Genomic DNA, 23,759 nt, shown 5'->3' with positions numbered 1-23,759 from the left:
ATGTTAAGAGAATGAGAGGGAAGCTGCAAATTCTATCTTTTATATGTAATAAACGATGTGCATTTCAGGTCTTGCAAGAAGGCGAATTAGTAAATATAGACAGGACATTAACCTCCTACTTACAAAAGAGCAAGACTGTAACCACATAAAAAGACACGTGAGAAATGATTTTCAACATCTAAATGTATGAGAAATATATAACATGCTTTATTTTTAAACAAACACATTTTAATGGAAAACTCTCATAGCATAGCACATAGTAAATGACACTTAAATACAGTATTAGTTTCCCTATTATTAGACTATTTGGATACAGTTTTTACTTTTACAACTCATCCTGATGGGATGGTAAGGCTTTTTACTCTTGTGCGCATTGGGACCTATTGACTAAGCGGTAGAGATGTGGGGATTTTTTTACACAAGTTTATAAATGACACAACAAATGTGCTCACAATTAATAGTTGCTGACTGTCATTTTGTATGTCTTTATTTATATAGCGCCATTAATGTACATAATTCTGGTGCAAGTGGCGTAAAGTGCTAACATTGGCAACATTTTAAGTAGTTCGAACTTTTGCCAAAATGTCACAAAAATATTAAATTGAAGCGAAATTCAGCAAAAACGTTGCGAATCACACTGGAAGATATTCACACACCTCTAATAAGTAGTGTTAAGCCATAAGCCACCTTACAGGCCATAAAGATACAGGTTAAATTCATACAGTATCTGCTATAAAAGTTGTATAAATGATATAAATGTGTTCTTTCGATATGAGCTGATACTTTGTTTTACAAATAAGTGAACTTTAGTAAGCAACTGTTTTCCAATGGTCATTAGTTAAAAATACTTATTCAGTCAGTAAAACATTTACAAGAGCCTCATTCTTGACACCCCCAGAAAGAAACTTATCTGCATATTATATGAGTCATGTGCACAAATTTGAGCAGCTCGTAAAAATGTTTTAAATTAAAGTCATATCACAAGACAAGGCTTTCTTTCTACAAGGCCATTTTCAATGTGACATTGGCAAAACTCGAAATAGTCCTCAGTAAGACTCAGATATTCCACACTCAACTTAGATATCAAAGCTCAACGAAACTATCAAGGTATTAGTCCATTGGATAGCGGAGTATAAAGATGAGCACATCAAAATGAAACAGTAAAATTGTGAGATACATGCCTGAAAAATTAGGAGTGCTAATTGACATGCAAAAGGAAAATTAATGTTGCTATATTTTAAACTACAACTCTTAATTGTTTTAGCTGTGTGCATGTTTAGCAGTTTACCTTCCATTCAGAGAGTAATGTGCAGTAACAATAAACTAGTATTAAAGAATAAAATTGATGGCTATATAACTTGTAGTCTCATGTCTTCCACTTTGCCTGATGATCCACCATTCTTGTTGTTTTAAGGGGCTATAAATTGATACGGACTCTGATTCGTGCCTCAAGGCTTCTATACACATTTTGTGTGCCTTTATGAAATAGCTATCACATATGGTAATCACAGACTTTTGGAGGAACAAGCATATGTCTTATAATTGTACATAACTATCAGTCTTCACGCTACCTGTTCATTTTATACAGGTTTCTTTTAGTCTTCACTTTTAGTGCTGTACCCAAGGGGTATCAATGATTTACTGTGACCTATTGAGGTCTTATTAATTATTAGGAGAATTTTATCTCCTTATCTAGGTATCCCTTGGTTTTCAGTTTTTTACATTTATGTACACAGTGTTTGTCTTATTTTATATGTTTGGTCACCACAGTGATTTACTCACTTTGATACACTTTAGGTGTATTATAATTTATATTGTAATTTAATTTATTTTTTACTTTAATATCATTAAATTTTATTTTAAATAAACAACCATATCATTTAATACATTGAGTGCTTGAAGAAGGGTGTGCTTTTTCTAGTTTTCATCATTACCCCTTATCCCCTTTTGCACCTCAGTATTTAGTATTATATATCACTTTCTTTATTAAGCTGAAGCGAGAGTTTTTCCCTCCCCCCCCCCTCACCCCCTAATTCGTGATCATCCACAAATAAGAGAGAATCAAACATTGCTTGCAGGTGTGGGGAGAGGAATGACTAGAACACATTGTAGGCAGTGTATTGTGAAAGAATGCTTGCCATAGAAAAACACATAGTGAAAACAATGATGCAGAATGTATTAAATTGTAACAGATTGATGACAAATCATATTGTTCTTCACTTTCTGTTATCAATACAGTGCCGTTTTTGCTGGTGCATACATGCGTTTGTGCCAATCGATATGAATATTATGAGTTTTGTATTTTGTAGCCAATGCTGACATCTAGTGGAAAATGAGTTAGCGTCTTTCAAAAATATCAGATACTAATGACATCAATATTATTAGTATTAGCCGTAGAGACTTACAAATAGCAACCAACTAACCAAGTCAACTACTATTTTTAAACATTTACGTCTCAAAGGGATAATACAGGATACATGGCACTATAATGTCAACTACTGTAGAGGAAATGGACTGGAGTCTTTATTTCATATGGCTTCAAAGTAGGCAAGCGATGTAACAGAGCAACGGGGAACACCAAGAAGATGTTAGGTTGTATAGGGATATTTATTAGCAGCAGAATGACAGGGGTAGTGATACCACTTTATAGATCATTTGTAAGACGTTAGCTGGAGTACTGTGTACTGGAGGACTGGTTCAGAAAGGATGAGAATAAAAATCATGCGAGGGATCAATGTGAGGGAACGACCTGTTGCACACACTAATACGCTGCGGGAGTCAAAAATACATGTAATAATGTTTATTAGCAGAAAAAGCACAATTTTCAGGAAGACCGCTGGTCAGGTGTAAGTGTATGTGTGCTCAAAGGAAGAGTACAATTGCTATTTGTACTGCCTGACATTAGTTATGGTATCATGGTATCATACGTAGTATTATTATTTCTTTCTTTTTTTTCAACTTGAAATTTTATTGGCAAGTTTCCAAATGGAATACAGAAAATAGAATAGGAACAGTGGGGATGTTATAAAAAAGATATTCCCAGCCCACATATCCAGCTATAATGATAGTTATCCGTGTTGCTGGAGCCCTCTTTAGAGTCCCCTACTATCTCTAGTATTACTTTTTTAAGATCTTGTCTCACTTGTGCACTATTGATTGCCATGATTTGTGCGCAGTGTGTTTTGAGACATTGCTTGTAGGGTTACCTCTTTAGTCAAAGTTTCAAGAAACGACTGCAACAAACAAATCCATATGCAGGTAATTGTCAAATTTTGATATGTGATTTCCGGGTATTATTGTGTCACACGATTTGCTTTTATCTCATAAGATTTTGGCATTTTACACCTGTGCGCTAAACTGGCCTTGCCTGTGATTGCTACCAAGAACAATGTTCTAATCAATATATAGTGAAAATATAGTGTTTGCCAGAATCATCCAATAGGAAGCTGCCATGTCATGCTCTGATGACATGGTGTCTACCTATTGGCTCATGGACGCGAGGCTTGGATGCCATTGATTTCCTACATGGAACCTGAAAAATTGACACATAAAGAGGTATATTTATCAGGAGCCAGGGGGGTCCCCAGAGATTAGAAGAATAGTGCCGTTCAGCTCCACGGAACCCCCAATTCTGAAAACAAAAGAAAGGGGAAATAATTCAAGTGTCAGGGTGGGAGGGGGTGGATGCTGCTTTGATGACTGCTACTGAAGTAATGGCTACAATGATAAATAGATTATGGCTGTGCTAGAAGTGTAACTGTTGGTTCTGAAACCACTGATACTCCTCTCATATAAGTAAAATGTTAATGGCACAAAAAGCATTGTCAGTACAGTATTACAATATGATAACAGTAATGTGCCACAAAACCGAATTACTTGCTGGACCAGTGTGTTCTCTATGAAAATAATTGAAGAGCTTGATGTTTTCCCAGATATCATCATATCTGTGCCAAACTGAGCACTGTGTACATTGCAGAGGCATCAATGAAGGTTGTAAAATACAATTCTTAAAAAACATTCACGTTATGTAATGTGTTTCCTTTAAAAACCATGTTCCATTAGTGGTAAGATTGTACATTTCCACCTTTTATATTATGTTACGAATAGACAAGGTTTTTTTTTTTTTTTTTAATCATTCACCAAATGTTGCGGCTGCTAAAAAGCACAGGGTGGCACTTGAAGCAATTTGTCTTCCTTAGGTCCATGAGGATCAGGCAGTTAGTGGCCCTGTATGAAACATTACAGTAAGACATCAGTTGTCATATGTACTGCCGTCTTCAAATGGTGCCATTTCTAGTTTATTCAAACAAATGCAAAATGTACTCAGCATTAGCCAAAGACAAGTAAGTCTGAATCTCATAAGCGTCAGTTATTTATTATGAAAATAAATCATACACATTACAAATGTGTTGAAGCTTCTGAGACTAAGGCTTTGCCTATAGTGCCGCCGTCGCGTCACGTCACGGCCCTCTAACAAATCAAATTGCGGGAATCCCGCGATGCCGCCGACCGGCGAAACATAACTTTTGCCGGTGGCGATGGCGACGTCACCCATCGTGTCGCCGTCGTCACCGGCGAAAGTTATGTTTCGCTGGTCGGCGGCATCGCGGGAGTCCCGCAATTTGATTTGTTAAAGGGCCGTCACGTGACGCGAAAGCCCTTGAAAAATCTAATTTTGCCGGCGGCGGGTTTTCGCTCCGTCGCTTTTCGCGTGCACTATAAGCGCACGCGGCGGCAATGCTTTTGTTTTTGGGCGAAGTCGCATCGCCAGCACTATAAGCGCGGCCTAAGGCTGCATCCATAGACATTTCTCCCGTGCGGAGGCGCGCGGAGGCTGAGGGAAAGCGGATGGTACGCGCTCCGTCCGTGGGCTTGTCTATGGGCGTGCCAATGATGTCATGGAGCTGGTTCACCCTCATTGGGCGAACCGCTCACGTGACCGCCCTATCGCGCGCCCCCTCCTGCCTCCGTGCGCACGCGCCTGCAAGCTGCATCTACACGAACACTGCCTTAAGGCAGTCTGTTCGCTCAGCGTGAGGTCTGCCACAGTATGGACGCAGCCTTAAGCTAGAGACATTTGTGTCATTTAAAGATCACAGTGCAAGTTGCATTACTTACTAACCAACTTTTGACTGCAAATGGGAAAGTAAAGGTTTTATAGCACAATGAACAAACTGACTGTCTTATATTTACATCCCAGTTATGCATCAGAGCTGCGGACGTCAACAGCACCGAGGTCTCCAAGTAAGGTTTTAATGGCGTTAATTAGAAAAAACATCATTATCATTCCATCAGAAGCTGCAGATGGAAAGAGAGACTTTCTGTCTAAAGGGCGTAATCCTGCCAAAGACCGAAGTGTACTATGGCAGTGACATATTTAAGTGGTCATAAAAATTATTTCTGGGCTGCTCTCTTTTGTCTACGGTCACTGTGTGCTCAACAACAGACAAAAAAAAATGACCCTGGCTCTACCTACACCTCTCTGACAAGGGCATTGTTGGTGAACGGCAGACATTTGATTGACATTTACCCCCATTTAGAATTCCCTACGAAATGCACTTGTAATTAATTTCCAAAGAAACAAAAGCAGTCAAATCTTTGTTTTTACCATAGTTATTTTGTTTAAGGAAGCCAATGAAATTATTTTAAAAAAAATATTTTGGGGGATTTGCATTTTTGTTGTCATTACCTTACAAAGACCTCAGTTTGAGACCCAATAATAGCTCTCTGTGACCTTATACTGTACAAGCCATTCTGTCTTGTAGATTCTCTGGTACTAAAACATTAGATGGTAAATCATTTACTGCCCTTATACATTTTCCTATAGACAATGGTGTCTACATTACCAGGTCTATATAATAATAACTAAATCCCAAATGAATGCACTGCAGAGAACATACCTGTACAGAAGACGCTTACATCCTCCTTGTGTGTGCAGTCGTTATAGGCCCACATGCGGTGCTTGCATTTCTCCAGAGACTCTTCTTCTCCATTACACTGAACATCATCCAACCAAATACGCCCAGTTGCCTGGCCAAATCGTGGACTTCTAGCTTTGTATGGTTGAGAGGATCCACATTTTAGTTCACTACAAACAACTTGGGCATCTTTCCTATCCCAATCATCATCGCACACACTTCCCCATTCTCCATCATGATAGACTTCCAGTCTTCCTGTGCAGTTATCAGGACCGTCTACCAATCTTAATTTAAAGTTTTCTACAAAAAAAAAGCAATGAAAGATAAAAGATAAATGAGTCTGTAGTAGAATGTATGTATTTATTTTTTTATAGCGCCAACCAGGAACTCAGAACTTTATAAGAATGCAATTACAATGCAGGGAATATAATAATACAGATGGGATAAGTGCATCAAGTCCCTGGACCAAAGAGTTTATAATCTAATCATTTTATGGGGAGACTAGCAGAAACAGTAGGAGTAAATGTGTGGTTTGGTTAGAGCATATACGAGCACACTATACTTTAATGAGTAAGCGCTTCATTGAACAGGTGACTTTTCAGATGAAGTTAGAGAGAGAAGGTGCTTGGCGGACACTATGACGGCGACAGTTCCAGAGGTCGGGTGCAGCACGTGGGAAGGATTATAGGCAGGAGAGCTGTAATGACAAGGGGGCAGAGAGAAGACAAGCCTGAGCAGAGCGCAAAGACCAAGTAGGGTTTAGTGAGAGAATAAAGCTGAGGGCAGAGGAGTGAAGAGCGTGGAAGAAGTGAAGAATTGTTGTAGTCTGTAAAGATGCTTTACTCTGAAAGATGAGAGCCAGAGGACATTTTAAACCAGTTTACAAGAAAATGTAGCAAGTGTGGGTTGTCTCTATTCTGTAACATGCTTATGATGCATCTCTGTTGAAATTGGGAACTACTCAATTATTATTAGAAAGTTCTTCACTAACATGCTTTGATCGTTAAGTGTATGTTTTAAATCTTTGTCATTGACGGTACTTTTTACTAATTGAGTAATGTTTGGGTTGGAGTGTAATGCATTAGTCATTACTAAAATGATAGTTGGGATCCAGTAAGAAAAGAAGATACTCAGAATTAATGCATATTTATTTATTAACGTGTGATAGCTGTTATCGCTATTGTCAATGATTAGCAATGGCTTGCAGTCTAGTGAATGTTTTTCTGAGATTGCATGATAAATGTAATTTTCTAGCCCAGTTTGAACACAGTTGCTTTCTGGAAGTCTTGCAGATAAAATCACTTGACGAAGAAAACAGGTGCGCAAATCTCATCAGGACATAGAAGAGAGGAAATGAAGACACCAAATAGTGCAATATTGTCAATTACAACAATGTGATCAATGTTGAAGGTTCTATAAAGTTTGCACTCACGTGTTCAATGTGATATTAGGGCGTTGTGGTTGTTAGAAGTTACCAAGTTTATTTATCCAGATACATGCTCTGGATCAACACCGATATTATTCCATAAGAAAGGAAGGGAAATCCACATACAAAGGAGAAAAAGCAAAATAGTATAATATTGCTTTTAATATTAAAAACACAAAGTATTCCACTTACATAAGTGTCTTTGTGGTAGGCATTCAGACCACCCTGGGTCATATGGACAGACAATACTCTTCACAGCAACAGCATCTGCTCCACGGCCGTCACAGCATACACTGGGCTGATTGGTAATAGTCTTCCTCGGGGGTAGTCTTCCTAGCCCCTGAGGAAGACTATTAAGTAGAAACGCGCGTTGGGTGGAGTCATGGATTACAGAGTGGAACTTTGCTGGCGACATTCAGAGTGGAAGACATCACCAACCAGCCCAGTGTAAGCTGTGACGGCCGCGGAGCAGATGCTGTTGCTGTGAAGAGTATTGTCTGTCCATATGTCCCAGGGTGGTGTGAATGCTAACCACAAAGACACTTATGTAAGTGGAATACTTTGTGTTTTTAATATTAAAAGCAATATTATACTATTTTGCTTTTTCTCCTTTGTATGTGGATTTCCCTTCCTTTCTTGTGGAACAATATTGGTGTTGATCTGGAGCATGTATCTGGATAAATATAGTTGGTAACTTCTAACAACCACAACGCCCTAATATCACGTTGTACACGTGAGTGCAAACTTTATAGAATCTTCAACATTGATCACATTGTTGTAATTGACAAAATTGCACTATTTGGTGTCTTCTTTTCCTCTCTTCTATGTCCTGATGAGATTTGCGCACCTGTTTTCTTCGTCGATTGCTGGTTGGATTTGGTCTGAGTCCTGTGTCGGGAGCTGCACTCTCTAAGGACAGTATACTAACTGTTTATTGCTATTTTTGTTTAAAGTGGTGATATTTGCGCTTGTTTTTTGTATCACTATTGTCTAGATAAAATCACTTGATATATTATCATTTATTTGTAGTTGCATCCAGTAGCATTCATGAAATAAAATGTACAGTAAAGTAACCCTTGTATCCCTGCAAGGTTATACCCGACAGAATAGGGGGTAGAGGCATATCCAGCTATCGGGTGAGCTTGAAAGAGGAATCGCAGCTTGGGGATTGCTGGGTTGGTGGTCAGAGGGTGGAGATACAGAGTTTAGGAAAGGAAGTTAGAAGGAAACAAGATGCTTAGTTTTGGTTACTGCCGTAGTGCCTTTAGGTTGAGATTAAGTGGGTGATGGTAACATGGGACGCCACGTGCCAACCAAGGTCGTTCGGCTGGTGGCTGGCATATTGTGAGGTAGTCTCTCTATCGGTATGCTATGGGGACGGGTTTGTGTGTATTGTTAAATTATTGTTCCTAATAAATGTTATGACCAGTTTACCCAAAATCGTGTTGGGTTGTGCATATTAGTTGGTGGTGGGGGGAGGGGGGGCGCTGCATGGAATGGTGGGTGGAGCCTTCTCGGGTATCATGTCATGCCAATGAAATAAGAATGACAGGTATGGAGGTCTGATTGATATTTTTACAGTACCTTTGCATCGAACCCCCACATCCTCGCTGTGGGTACAATCGTGCACACCATGAGCGTTAGCTTTGCATTCAGACAATGAAGGTTCACGCCCTGTACAATTCACCTCATCTAGCCAGATTGGTCCAGATCCTTCTCTAAACTTGTCACAGTTGTAGATAAATTTGGGGGACCCACATCCCAACTCTTTACACACTACCTTACTATCTAATCTATCCCATTGGTCATCACATACAGTCCCCCACTCTCCATTATGGTGCACCTCCAGTCTCCCATTGCAACTGGTGTTTCCCTCAACAAGTCTAATTTTCAAGGAATCTGAAAGAAAGAAAACACTATTACTGTGAACAACCTCCATTCTCATTTTAGTCCTGATGAACGCTTCTGCTACAAAGGCAGTAAAAGAATAGAAAGAATAAATATTCAGCGTTTAAAAAAATGATATTAAAAATGGTAAACGGTACACATTTGGGTAAGGGCTTTTGGCTAAACAGAACAATTCTCCAGATATCGAAGTAATTAACCATGAAAAATCTAAATCTAAGACGCATAGGAATCAATATACATGTAATACATATAAATGCTTAGAACTAAGAATCTTTAACAAGTCAAGAAAATGAGACTCTATTTATTTTGTGTGGTTAAGATACTAGTGTTCAATGGTGAAGGTAAATATCAAGTCTTAAATGTGCAGAGTAGTTTTTACCAATGTTTAGAATGATTTCATTTTGAATACTGAAAAGTACAGAACAGCGTATCTGAGAGTGCGCAGAACGCGTACTTGAGAGTGCGCAGAACGCGTACTTGAGAGTGCGCAGAACAGCTTATCTGAGAGTGCGCAGAACAGCTTATCTGAGAGTGCGCAGAACAGTTTATCTGAGAGTGCGCAGAACAGCGTCTCTGAGAGTGCGCAGAACAGCGTCTCTGAGAGTGCGCAGAACAGCGTCTCTGAGAGTGCGCAGAATAGCATATCGGAGAGTGCGCAGAACAGCGTCTCTGAGAGTGCACAGAACAGCGTCTCTGAGAGTGCGCAGAACAGCGTCTCTGAGAGTGCGCAGAACAGCGTCTCAGAGTGCGCAGAACAGCGTATCTGAGAGTGCGCAGAATATCATATCGGAGAGTGCGCATAACAGCGTATCTGAGACTGCGCAGAACAGCGTATCTGAGACTGCGCAGAACAGCGTATCTGAGCGTGTGCAGAACAGCTTTTAAAATGTACAAAACAAGATGTGAATAATCACTATACATTGTAGACGTTGCTCTTAACCATACATCACTAGTGCTTACTGGGGCAATTTAATGTAGCTAGTAATAATAAGATTTTTAAACAACTTACTAGTGTAATTAGTTTCCTTAAAAATCAATCATGAATTTTAAAAAAAAATAATGTTTTTTCGCTTTTTTTAAAATAATTTAAATATATCTATACTTCTTACCATCTCTAACAGCTCAATTTGCTACTACTAATAATAACTTTATTTATATAGCGCTTTTCTCCCAATGGGACTCAAAGCACTTCACAGTTACAAAAAGGGAAAAAGAAGAAAACATTTAAGGTTATAAACAATTTAACCTACTCAAAATGTCCCTATCCTCAGTTCTTGGTTGCTTTAATTATTGCAATTGCATCAGAATGTTCCAAAAATTATTACATATTACGTCTCATAACCTGACAGTCAATGATAGAAATTGTCTATATTAAAATTAAAATTGTATATAGAATAAAAGACAAAACATTATATACCTGCAGTGACAAATCCAAACAAGGAGCCTGAAAGGAAAAAAGTATTTAGCATTAATGAATACATGAATACATTATAAACGAGTGAGCAAGAACATGTTCTACTTCAATAGGGGGAATTCAAGAAAACAGCACCAGATTTACTAGAGGCAAGGAATCCCGTGGTTGTTTTGCTCCAGTTTTGCAGAAATGAGACATTCATAAACAACCCCCTAAATGTCTAATGATGCGCGACAGGTCGTAAGTTTCTGTTTGGTTATCTCTAGACACCACACAGAATCTGTTTATAATTCGCGAACCAAGATTTTTCAGTCAACTTTAACACACCCTGAAAATCTACTATTATGCCATTAATAAAATATACATATACACAGTTCAAACAGACAAGAAGATGAAAATTATGTGGGAAACTGGGGAATAACCTGTGCTGCTACATTGCCTATTACACCCAGTTAGTGAAGATCCGAAATCACGCACAATCTTTAATTCCTTCTGTGACCAATTTGCATGCGCGCACACGCCTGTCACAACTTCGGGTTGTTCGGTGGGAGTTTTCAAACTGAAAACTCCACCGGCGGCAAAGTACAGCGTTGACGCTGCTACATTTTGCCGCTACAACCCAAAATGATATTTCGGGCTACAGTCGCACCACGTGAGCTGGTTCAGCGAAGCAGTTCCGTGACACATTCGCCACGACCCAACTCCTGCAGCTAAGTCACAGATCGCTGAGGTTGCAGGAGCACGCGGCGGAGGCGCGCACGGAAGCTCACGGCCGTACCATCCACCCTGAACTCAGCCTAACATATACACAGATAATCCTCATTCAGGCCCCTAGGCTGAGAACTTTCCTATACATATTTCAATTCGTTTTTTGAAATTAGAAATGAGTTTTAGAAATGGGAGATGTGTGTGATTATGATAGACAACTGCATAACAAAATATCAGTCTGGGTTTATTATTGGGCGTTTTTGCCGTTCAAGTTTAGACATATTCTAAAGCCTTAGTTATTTTGCTTTTAAAAGGAACAGTCAAACACCTTGAATAAGTGAGTTATAGTGTAGATAGCACGCAATGAGGTTACCACCATTAACTGGAGATATAGAGATCTGTGAATCTCCTAAAGTTTCTAACATTTTGCTAAATTAGCCCGAAGGTTCATAGTACTCAGCAATTCCCCAAAATACAGCAAATTTCGCAAGTTTCAGCAGAATTTTGGGAAAACTAGCAGTACATAAAGAGTTATGTTACCTGAATTTATTGTCATGGTGAGGCCTTAATTTAGGATCATTTGATCTACTTTTATGGTTTGGTAAAAAAAAATTATGAAGTTGGCAGTTTTGGATCATTTTTTACAACAAAAGCCCCCAAAACTGAAAACCCCAATGACATCAGGAGTATATAGAATTACCCCTAAAGTTTCGACAGCCGCGTTGTAGAAAAAGGGGTTCTCTGAGTTTTGAAACATAGTAAGACATACACAGGCATATAATATATATTTTTAAGTAAACAATTACTCTAAAATCCAATTATGTTTTTCAAATGTAATGAATTTAACATGAAATCTGTTGATATTAAAATCATGGCATAATACTCACCAAGTATGAGAAACTCGAAGCTTTTCATGTTTGTAAATACTAGGGTGTATGTTAAAAATGTCGCTATGAATAACCTAAATTAGAAAAAGCTCTTTTATACTTTACTGACAGGAGCAGTGTAAGCAGATTTACTGCCAAAGTGAAGTGAATCTAGTGCAATTACGTTTCTCTTGGCAAGTTTAAATATATCCTGTAAGGCCAGGAAGAGAACAGATACATATTTTGAGAGCATGTGAGAGAAAACAGAGAAGGGGCAAATAACCACAGATATAATGGACATTCTAATTAAACAGAGAGAAACTGGAAGAAATATTTAATGGAGTAGGAAAAATACATATAGTACGGTAGGCCTAACTTTTTTTGGCAGAAGGGTGTCTGGACTACCTGGGTTAATCCCTCCCTCCCTTGATGCTCTTCCCGGCTTCACTGAACTAGTGAGAGAGAATCCTTCCCTCTGATTGGTCGTTGAATGTGATTGACTGTTGCCAGGTAGAAGAGTATACAACAAAAGGTAGGGGTGCCCAATGCTCCGTCCAATTGACAAAACATATATGGTAAAATAGTATAAAGTTTAAATACTTCAATAATAATAATAATAATAACTTCGTTATTTAGTTTAACCCTTTGGCCAAAGCGTCGTAAGCCTGTGTAGCCAGGTCCCCTGCGGTATTACTTTTTCTCCTGTATATGCGAGCGAATAGCACTAAGGGTTGCGGCCGGTATCGCGTTGTGCTGGTTCCGCCGGTTCGCGGATCAGGGCGCTGCCATTGTTAGGGGCGTTGCGCATGCGCGAGAAGCAGGAGCACTCCAGGACTACAGGGAGCTCGCGTCTGCGCAGTTAAGGTCCAGAAAGCCCGCGAAGGACTGGCCAATAGGGAAGGAGGATCGCTGTTGGCATACGGAGATATATTCCGCGCGCAGGAACTACGTAGATAGTTGGGGACCGAGGATGAAGGCCAACTGATGCTGAGGTACCTCAATCTTCGCCAGAAGCTGGGGGAGGAGCTGTCTGCCTATCTCCACCGAATTAGGCTAGTTCTATGGGATATGCGGAAACGAGACCAGATCACGTCCACTCAGGTGAACGAGTATTGTTGGAATCAATTCCAGAAAGGAGCCTTGCCCGACAACCCCATCGCCCTCCTGGTCAGATGCTCCCTGATGCGGAACGAACCCCCTAGCTGGGACACTCTAGTAGGTGAGATCAACAAGCATGAGGCATATGGGCGGTTGCATCCTCCCGCCAAGAGTAAGGAGTCCACCCTCAGTGACCCGCCTAAAGCCACTGGGGCCAAAGCCAAGAATCCCGCGACTCCAGAAGAGGAAGTCGCCCCTAAGGGTGCGGTCCCCAAAGCTAGGCCGAGTCGAAATTGCCCACCCCCATACCGTGGCCATCCAGAATCAAGGGACCGCCTTTGCTACACCTGCGGTAAGAAGGGCCATTTCACTCGGGCTCCCCGAAGACAAAACTTCCACTCGACCAAAACCTCTCAGCCCCGGCCGATACCGACGCCCAGACGGATCCCTCCAACCGGGGGCCGTACAGCCAAGTAGGCCCGGCAGCCATTGTACCTGTCTTAGTAGAAGGGATCTATGCCTCGACCCTACTGGATACAGGGTCGCAAGTGACCATCATATATCATCCGTTCTACGCCCAGCACCTCCGGCACTGTAGCCTGCGTCCGGCTGAACACGTGACCGTACGAGGGCTAAGCAATGAAGACTACCCTATCACTGGAATTGTACAGGTGCAGATGGAAATACTCCAGCTGAACACCGGGAAACGACATTCCATGCAGTTAGCGGCCTTGGTATGCCCAGTACCCCAAGGTCAATACAAGTACCCGATCATTCTAGGCACTAACGCGGATATAGTACAAGAAGTGTTCCGGAAGTGCCTAAAAGAGACTAATGAGTTACCCTTAGCCACCGCTCTTCTAGACCCAGTTCTACGAGACGAGTGCCAACGGATCTATGCCTTGGAGCGACATGGGGATCTATACAATCGCCAAGCCGGGCTGACGACCATATTACCGCGGGGAGTGCGGAGGCTGCCCGTCTGGTGTTGCTACCCGGACTGAGAGGGGGAGGATCAGCTGTTCTCGCTGGAAAGTACCCCGGAGGAAGAAGTCCGGAAAGGATATAAGATACTCCCGGAGGTGAGGGAATGGACCACTAAGATTCCCCGCCGAACCCACGTGTACGTACAGAATATCTCCCCCTTTCCGATGGAGTTGGATGCCGGACAGAAGTTGGGGAGCATATATCCGGTCAGCCCTGTCATAGGCCCACCAGAGGTGAAGGCGGCGGCCGCGGACGAGTGGCCCGTTGAAATGAATTTCAATTTCGGTGAGTCGACACTATCTACCCAGTGGAAAGAACGACTGGTCGCGCAGCTGACCCAACGATGACATGTGTTCTCCACGAGTGAGATGGATGTGGGGTGTAGCCGCAGTGCTCAACATACCATCCGATTGAGTGATACCACCCCGTTCCGAGAACGGTCGCGCCGCCTCGCTCCACGAGATATAGACGATGTAAGGAATGTTCTCCATGATATGGAAGAGTCCGGGATCTTGGTAGAGTCTCGGGGCCCATATGCGTCCCCCCTCGTGGTGGTGCGTAAAAAAAATGGAACCGTACGATTGTGTATTGAACCGGATAGCCGGGGGATATGCAATGTGCTAGTTATCACCGACCACTACACTCGTTATGCTCAAGCTTTCCCTACTAAAGACCAAAAGCTCTCACCGTGGCCAAGATATTATGGGAAAAATACTTTGTACACTACGGCCTTCCCAACCGCCTCCACTCTGACCAAGGGCGGGACTTCGAGAGTACCTTAATCAGGGAACTGCTACGAATGTTGAACATTGCCAAATCTCGAACGACCCCATATCACCCTGAAGGAGATGCCCTACCAGAGCGGTTTAATCGGACATTGCTAGATATGCTCGGAACCCTACAGAGCGCCCAGAAATCAGAATGGAGTCGACATGTAGAAACCTTGGTGCATGCGTATAATTGTACCCGACACGAGTCGACTGGGTTCTCCCCGTACTTCCTGATGTTTGGGAGAGAAGCCCGCTTACCAGTGGATGTGCGTCTTAGAATCTCCACGGATGGGATACATAATGCTACCCATTTTAAATATGTGCAACGACTCAAAGACAGCTTGCAGCAGGTATATCGGCAGGCAGAGAAATCCACCGCTAAGCTCAATGCTGATAATAAGAGGCGATATGACCATAAAGTCCGATATCGGGAACTTCGGGCAGGAGATGCTGTGTTGCTTCGGAACTTAGGCGTCCCAGGAAAACATAAGCTGGACGACCGTTGGAGAGACGGAGTGTATGACATAGAATCCCAAATGCCTGGCCTCCCGGTCTATCGTATCAAAGACACTAACGGCCGGGTAAAGGTATGGCACCGCAATCATCTTCTTCCCATTTCGCAAGTGGAAGATGAAGAGATTGAGATATTGGCCACACCGCTCAACGGTGAGCCCGATTTACCAGAGCAGGGTCAAGAGACTGTCCATAATGAGAACCCCTTTGACACTACGGAAGACCCATTGGAGGGACCCTCTCAAAGGGACCACTCCACAGAAGGGGCATCTCCCGGAGGAGCTACGGGTAAAGGGCCCTGTAGGCCAACGCCTATTGAGGTGGCACCAACAGGCCAATTTGGATCCACAGAGCCCGAGCTTTGTTCCTAACAGAGACTATTCAGAGACATTTCTCCCCTCAAGGGAAGAGGCTGAGCCTCAGGACTGTGCTTATCACTCCCCAGAGGGAGTTGCTGAAGAACAGCTCAGACGGGGCCAAAGAAACAGGTACCCTCCAACGCGGGTAGCCTATGATCAGATGGGGGCACCCCATTATGAGACTCAGCAGTGTTCTCGGAGCAAGATCCGATCTATGATTGTGATGCTCACAGAGTTGTGTAACATTGTATAGAGTCATGCATGTGCTAAGTTATGTCTCCAATGCATTTTTCATTATATAAATGCTGTGTATAGTTATGATATTGGTGTCCCAAGCGAGGCGTTGGGGATTTTACCGGGGGGAGGATGTAGCCAGGTCCCCTGCGGTATTACCTTTTCTCCTGTATATGCGAGCGAGTAGCACTAAGGGTTGCGGCCGGTATCGCGTTGTGCTGGTTCCGCCGGTTCGTGGAGCAGGGCGCTGCCATTGTTAGGGGCGTTGCGCATGCGCGAGAAGCAGGAGCACTCCAGGACTACAGGGAGCTCGCGTCTGCGCAGTTAAGGTCCAGAAAGCCCGCGAAGGACTGGCCAATAGGGAAGGAGGATCGCTGTTGGCATACGGAGATATATTCCGCGCGCAGGAACTACGTAGATAGTTGGGGACTGGAGCGGCAAGGGGTAAGAGGTAGGGTGCGGGAGTCCATGACTCCGAGCACTAGGCCAGTACTCCCCTAGGCCCCAGACAGCCCTGAGCCACGCTAGCGGAGTGTGATAGGGACCGGCCCGAAGTTAGGGACCTGCCCCTTATCTATAAGCTAGTAAGGAATCCAGCGGACGCTGCGCTTCCACCGAGAGGTTTGGGCCGATGCTGGGCCTTACCGGGATCCATAGACTATAAGAGCGGAATGACTACAGCCGGTGGACCTCAACCGAGTAGCCATTGAGTACAGACGACGGAAGAAGCGGTGATATTATCCGCGCTGGAATTCACCTCACCATTGGAGGATATCCAACGATTCCCCTTGCGGTATAGCGGCACCCGTGGCTGGAGCCCGGGCAGGTAACACCACAACACACGTGCACCAACCAGGCCTATTCTTGACATAGTGGCTGCGCAGTCACACATGAATACACATACGCTAGTTTACGTAGTGGGAGCGCAAGACATTGGGTGGGACTCATTGGACTTGAGGGTGGGATTGTTGTGTGGAGACGGTAGCGTCCGCCGAGACGCATAAAGTGTGGACACCTGCTGTGGTGTCCGTTATAGCTAATCTGGAGCAGACGTTGAGTTGGGTTACCTTTAGAGAGGAACCCCTGTTATTACCTGTTTTACTTCTATGCTTAGTGATCAGTAAAGCAGTATTCGTTCTTATATGTTATTGTATGTGTTATTGATTGTCCTGCGAGGAACCACTCCCCCTCTGGTGGTAGCCATCGCAGGTGGAGGCGCTGCATCATTGTAAGTAATATCCAGAGTATAATTGCCCCAGGTTCCCCGTGGCGGAAACTCGGCCCTCCCGCGAGCTAACAGGTTATGCACCACACTGAGTAACTATATGTTTCCTGCACCCACACAGTATATCCGCGATTGGGGGGGGGGGGGGGAAACCCGTTACACCTGCATACCAAACGTCAAGGTATAACCAAAAATGCAGGTCCTACACTACACTGTGAACCCTTCCTTTTACCTCTGGATGAGGGGAAAGACCCATAGTAAGTCCTGTTCTTGCAGCAGAGTGAAAGACCTCCCAAGTTAAAAAGGTAAGGAGGAGTGAGCTCTGGGGGGAGGTGCCACCTTCCTCCATTACAACTGTGCCTGTTGCCTAGGCGTCTGGGCAGATAGGAAGATTTAGCTAATTGGCTGGAGGGGAGGGGGGAGGGGTTTGGTAGGACTGCCACTTACCCTTTGGCTTCACTGTCCCACAGTCTTAAAAGAGAGAATTTGGAAAGGAGAATACATACATAGACATTCTGCCATTGTTCCCCTTGGATAAGGGAAATTTATCTGAAAATGAGGAGTATGAGAAAAAAATAGCGCCGAAGACGTTTAACAATTGGTTAAAATCCTTTACCATTTTAGGCAGTCTTATAGGTGAAATGCTCCCACAGGACTGTTGTGCCCAATTAAAATATGTCAACATCCTTTTTGAGACACACAGAGGTTAGGGGGGGTGTGGCCTGGTTTAAATTTGAGGAGCTTTTTTTGCTCCCAAAATGGCTGCTATTCCAGGCTTAGATAGGGGAATTAAAGCAGTTGACCTTTGGTTGTCAACCATGACACCAAAGAGGGAAGCCCCTTCCATGTCACCTGCCAGCGCTCAGTTGCATCTCGGAGTGTTGGTGGGGCGGAGACAGAAACATTGGCAGCGTTTTAGCAATAGCTTCTGCCAATGACACGCCATTGTGTACATTTTGTCACAAATATTATTATTTTTTTTGCAGTGATCTCCCTCAGCTCTCTGGTGTTTTAAGAAGAGTAAAATAGTTTACAATAGTTTTACCCAGAGTCAGTGGTAAGGAAACTAGATGCAATGCTGCCATGGTTAAGGAATTACCCTAATAGGAAAGCAGCAAACTTATTGAGAGTTTTTTTAAACTCCTTTGTTTACCAGGAGTTTGAGGTTTGGTTGGTTAATTTATAATCTGTGGAAGGTCGTTTGGATTTGGTCAGGGGTAAATTGTACAAGGATGTGGAGTTAAGGATGGTACTTTTAATACCCTGCATTTCAAAATGTAAGTGTCCATGGTGAGTCTGGTGCCAACACAAAGAGCCTCCTTATCACTTGATTCATCACCTATTATTCACAGCTGGTTCCTCTGTCAATGGTGACTTTGACAATGACCCTTGCACTGTAACATTTGTTACTTTTGACAATGCGCCTTGCTCACTCTGGGATTGTGGTGAAGATGCTTGGCCAGCTAAAACAGACAAACAGCAGAAGCAGCTTTTCGTTTGTTACGCACCTGACCGCATGGCTGACAGTTGGAGGGTCCCTTTTACTTTAATAACGTTCTTCCTATGGGCTGCTCAATTTCATGTGCGAACTTTGAAACCTTTGCCACTTTCTTAGGATGGGTAGTTAGAAGGAAAGCAGGTTGTGCATTTGCAATTCACTGTTTAGATGATTTTTCTGTTTGCCGGCCCTAGTGGATAAGAACAAGGTGTTCAGTTGCTTCTGACCTTCTGATTAATAAGTGAATCATTTGGAGTACCATTGGCATTGGATAAAACTGAAGGTCCAGCAAAAGGTCTTTGTTTTATGGGAATTGAAATTGACATGGAGTTGATGGGTTTTTTTTGCCTGCCAAACAAGTTAGACACATTGTGAAACCTGGTTGTTAAAGCTGATACTAAGAGCAAGCTCAAGGTTACGCAGTTACAATCTGTGCTGGGTCACCTGCAGTGTTATGCCCTTGGGAAGGGTACTCTCTAGGCATTTGTCTTCGGCCCCTACAAAATCCTCACACACGTCTTCGTAGTGATGATTTCATGACCCGGTATTCCTTCCCAGAGAATGATAATAGGCAGACATCTTGGAAGCCAGAGGATATTGAGCTTTTCACAGTTGCAGAAGGATCAGTAGGTTTTGGGGTGTACTTAAAAAGCATCTGGTACTCAGTGAGATGGTTAGAGCTTTGGTTTTAAGAAGGGTTTGTACGGAATTGGTACGCTTTTGGAAATATAGTTGTGTCAGTGGAAATCTAGGGGAACCAGTTCAGGGATAAATCAGTGGTGTTTTTTTATGAGCTTGGTAATGGCTATCAATAAAATGTCAGCCAGGTTCTCTACAGTAGGGAATTTGTTAAGGTAATTAGCTCCCTTTTGCTATGCATGTCACATTTTCTTTCAGGCGAAGCATGTACCTGGAATTCATAATGTGATCGCTACAGTGCACACTGGGACCGCAGCCTAATAGGGCAAGGCCTCAGCCCCACTCCTATCCAGGAGAGGCTTTACTGGTGCTTCCTTCACGCAGGAAGACAAAAACAGAGTAGGGGGAGCGAGGGATGAGTAAAAGCACAGATGGAGAATAAAATGACGAGCGGTAATTACAATTGGTACAACACAATACGGTGGGGGGAGGGGGGGTGGGGATTAAGATGGTAAAAAACTAATCATATAATTGCTTACACGGCCTTGTGCAAACACCCTCTCAAGTTGGTATCTTTGTAGTGGATGGTGCCCCTACTGCAATGATGTGCAGGGGGGGGGATTAAGGAGATATATCAATAAGTACTCACACGGCCCAGTGTGAGTAGAGGTGTAGGGCAGTTGTCTTTCAGGTAAACACCTGCGACCCCCGGTCAGGGATCTTTCAGGGGTGCTGCACACACTCCTGTTAGCAGGCAGGGAGTTCAATACGGGTCTTTCTTTTACTCTTCCCGTTCTGGGTTCCTTCCCCTCCCCGTTTCGGTCAGGGGTATGGGTGAGGCAAAAATGATTTAAAGGGATCAGTGATGTTCTTAAAAAACATAAAAGTTTATTAAACATAAAATTGAATCCACAAAAGTTGCACTCACATAATATAGAAAATATCCTGGTGCGCTTCCGTGGCTGTTGATAGCAGTGGTCGCGGCCGCTCTCTACTCCGCGTCCGGAGTCGGAATAGGTGGCTGTTCCTGGCGCGGCTGTGACTGCAAACTGACTCCTTCAGCAACGGAAGCCCCAAAGTTCCAAACTTGGTCAGTGAATTAGAGCTTTGAAACCTTTGCCACTTTCTTAGGATGGGTAGTTAGAAGGAAAGCAGGTTGTGCATTTGCAATTCACTGTTTAGATGATTTTTCTGTTTGCCGGCCCTAGTGGATAAGAACAAGGTGTTCAGTTGCTTCTGACCTTCTGATTAATAAGTGAATCATTTGGAGTACCATTGGCATTGGATAAAACTGAAGGTCCAGCAAAAGGTCTTTGTTTTATGGGAATTGAAATTGACATGGAGTTGATGGGTTTTTTTTGCCTGCCAAACAAGTTAGACACATTGTGAAACCTGGTTGTTAAAGCTGATACTAAGAGCAAGCTCAAGGTTACGCAGTTACAATCTGTGCTGGGTCACCTGCAGTGTTATGCCCTTGGGAAGGGTACTCTCTAGGCATTTGTCTTCGGCCCCTACAAAATCCTCACACACGTCTTCGTAGTGATGATTTCATGACCCGGTATTCCTTCCCAGAGAATGATAATAGGCAGACATCTTGGAAGCCAGAGGATATTGAGCTTTTCACAGTTGCAGAAGGATCAGTAGGTTTTGGGGTGTACTTAAAAAGCATCTGGTACTCAGTGAGATGGTTAGAGCTTTGGTTTTAAGAAGGGTTTGTACGGAATTGGTACGCTTTTGGAAATATAGTTGTGTCAGTGGAAATCTAGGGGAACCAGTTCAGGGATAAATCAGTGGTGTTTTTTTATGAGCTTGGTAATGGCTATCAATAAAATGTCAGCCAGGTTCTCTACAGTAGGGAATTTGTTAAGGTAATTAGCTCCCTTTTGCTATGCATGTCACATTTTCTTTCAGGCGAAGCATGTACCTGGAATTCATAATGTGATCGCTACAGTGCACACTGGGACCGCAGCCTAATAGGGCAAGGCCTCAGCCCCACTCCTATCCAGGAGAGGCTTTACTGGTGCTTCCTTCACGCAGGAAGGGCAGCATAAGACTGCGGCCCCGCAAGCGCTGAGAGGGCGGCGCTTGCCGTGGTTACTTACATATATAGATAATTGTAAGTCCCCGCTCATGCGCGGACACACACGCTCAGTGCTTAGATAAACAAAAAAAATCTTACTTTCTAGCGTGCTCAACTACCCACAATGCCCCCCCACCCCTCTCCGCACGCGTGTAAATGTAAGGACACCCGGCGCTCATGCTTGAAGCGATCTCCAAGCATGAGCGCGCACAGCGCCAGCGGGGACTCAGCCTAAAACTCACTCCCAGAACCCTTACTCTAACTTCTAGAGGGAAACCCCCCTCCTTCCAAGGGAGTGGCTTGTAAGCCGGACTCCTATCAGTCAGAGGCCCCCCTGTTAATACCAGGCTTCTCCTGAACTGTATCAACTAACATACATATGATAACTTACCAGGCCCTGAAGGATTTACTCCTAACACTGCCTGTTTTTTACTGGGAGTTACTGTGCTGGAGGGGCCAGAGAATTAGTAGCCTAGGGAGACTTGGCTAGCCCAGTAAATTATAAATGTACTGTATTGTCACTTACCAAGTCTCTCTTGATCCCGAGTCCACAAGGCCAGGTAGTCCCACTACCTGAGAGCGGGAGATTACTGAGCTGACCCGCTCCTCCATCCGGGTCATGTACAGGGCCTCCTCCGATCCTCCTGGCCACGGTAGCATTATTAGCCAATTTCTTTTTAACTTTGGCCTTACTGTCCACCCAGGTAAGGAAAGGAAAAAGGAAATGACGCGTCAGAGTGTCTTTCTACTGATGTTCATGTTGCATAATTAATAAAGTTTTTTATTTTTTCTAAATGCGTGTGGCTGATTGGAGGAGCTGTGACCGCCGCGTCATTTCCTTTTTCCTTTCCTTACCTGGCTTGTTATACACGGCTGGAGCACGCCGACATCACCACGCCGACAGCATCACGCAGCTGGATATTGTGCTGCTTCATCATCAGCTACACAGGCAGATCACGCAGGCAATTCATGAGTACTGACCGCTGATTCCTTCTCCGCTGGACACAGGGTGTAGGTGAGGTATGTAATCGGATCCTATGGACTTACCTTTGGGCATTTCTCTGGAGGTGCCCAGCTGTACTTCTACCGTAACGCCCCCCCACCCTGTATTAGTCTGCAATTGGATGAAGTTTCTGTGATTTTTTATATATGATGAAGTGATGTCTTCCTCCTCAATTACTATGGACTGAAAAACAGCCTTGGTTTTAGTAGCCTCAGGGACACAAGGGGGTCATTCCCCAATACCTTCTTATTACTGTCCACCAAGCACATTTTCAGTATTTCTATGGTACGGACAGCATTGCCCAGAGTGTTAATGCGCTGCAGAGTGCCGCCCCAAATACGCAGCTTTTCTGAAGTCGTGGGCTCCTGGCATATATCCCCAATTATTTGTAGTGGTTAATCCACATCTACTTCAATAAGGATCTACAGCACCTCGTAGTAACATTTTTGGCTACGGATTATACCTGCCCCAGCAGGAGTGGTAGTAGCCCCAGAAGTGGAGGTAGAAACCTGGGCAATCAGCAGGGGGGGACTGGATAGGGGAGAAATTGCCCCCCCAGACTGGTCAGATTCAAAAAATGTGTGCCAGTAGTGAGGAGAAATTGTGTGCAGCTCACTTTAGATTCCATCCAGCAGGTGACGCAGCAGAGCAGAGCAGCTCCTCATCTCCCTGGCTGACTCCTCTCTGCAGTGTGTGTGTGTGTGTGTGTGTGTGTGTGTGTGTGTGTGTGTGTGTGTGTGTGTGTGTGTGTGTGTGTGTGTGTGTGTGTGTGTGTGTGTGTGTGTGTGTGTGTGTGTGTGTGTGTGTGTGTATAATGTACTTTATTTGTGTGAGCTTTCGAGATACACTGATCTCTTCTTCCGTCGATGTTACAGTACATTGAATAAAGCAGGCAAAGGGTTTACTCAAAAACAGTGCATCTTGGAATGTGACTAGAGCCCATCCCTCCCCCCTGTGTAGTGTGCGATTTCTGACTTGAGGTGTTAAATAGTCCCTGAATGTTAGTGATGTAAGAGTGTGTGCCCACAGTGAGCCCACAGTGTATTCAGCGCTTTACAAAAGGTGTGTGTGGAGTGGGAGTGTATATCAATGGTGTGGGTAGGTGTGGAAATG

The 23,759-nt window shown here is 43.6% G+C and overlaps 1 protein-coding gene across 1 annotated transcript in view; it reads right to left on the bottom strand.

Annotated features, from left to right (window-relative positions):
- Nucleotides 1–2,155: 2,155 nt before the first annotated feature.
- The window catches only part of SSC5D (scavenger receptor cysteine rich family member with 5 domains), a 59,224-nt gene continuing 37,620 nt past the window's right edge, over nt 2,156–23,759 (bottom strand). The window contains exons 9-15 of the mRNA XM_075606644.1: nt 18,766–18,889; nt 17,874–17,897; nt 12,262–12,335; nt 10,670–10,696; nt 8,929–9,243; nt 5,901–6,218; nt 2,156–3,631 (exon numbers count right to left, since the gene is read on the bottom strand). Of these exons, the coding sequence (XP_075462759.1) occupies nt 3,609–3,631; nt 5,901–6,218; nt 8,929–9,243; nt 10,670–10,696; nt 12,262–12,335; nt 17,874–17,897; nt 18,766–18,889 (905 nt within the window). The 3' untranslated portion in view covers nt 2,156–3,608. The remainder of the gene's footprint in view (nt 3,632–5,900; nt 6,219–8,928; nt 9,244–10,669; nt 10,697–12,261; nt 12,336–17,873; nt 17,898–18,765; nt 18,890–23,759) is intronic.

This window comes from Ascaphus truei, chromosome 6 (genome assembly GCF_040206685.1).
Source record: "Ascaphus truei isolate aAscTru1 chromosome 6, aAscTru1.hap1, whole genome shotgun sequence".
In the NCBI taxonomy this organism is placed as follows: Eukaryota; Metazoa; Chordata; class Amphibia; order Anura; family Ascaphidae; genus Ascaphus; species Ascaphus truei.
The sequence above is the reverse complement of the archived record's forward strand: the minus strand, read 5'-3'. Positions and strand labels throughout refer to the sequence as shown.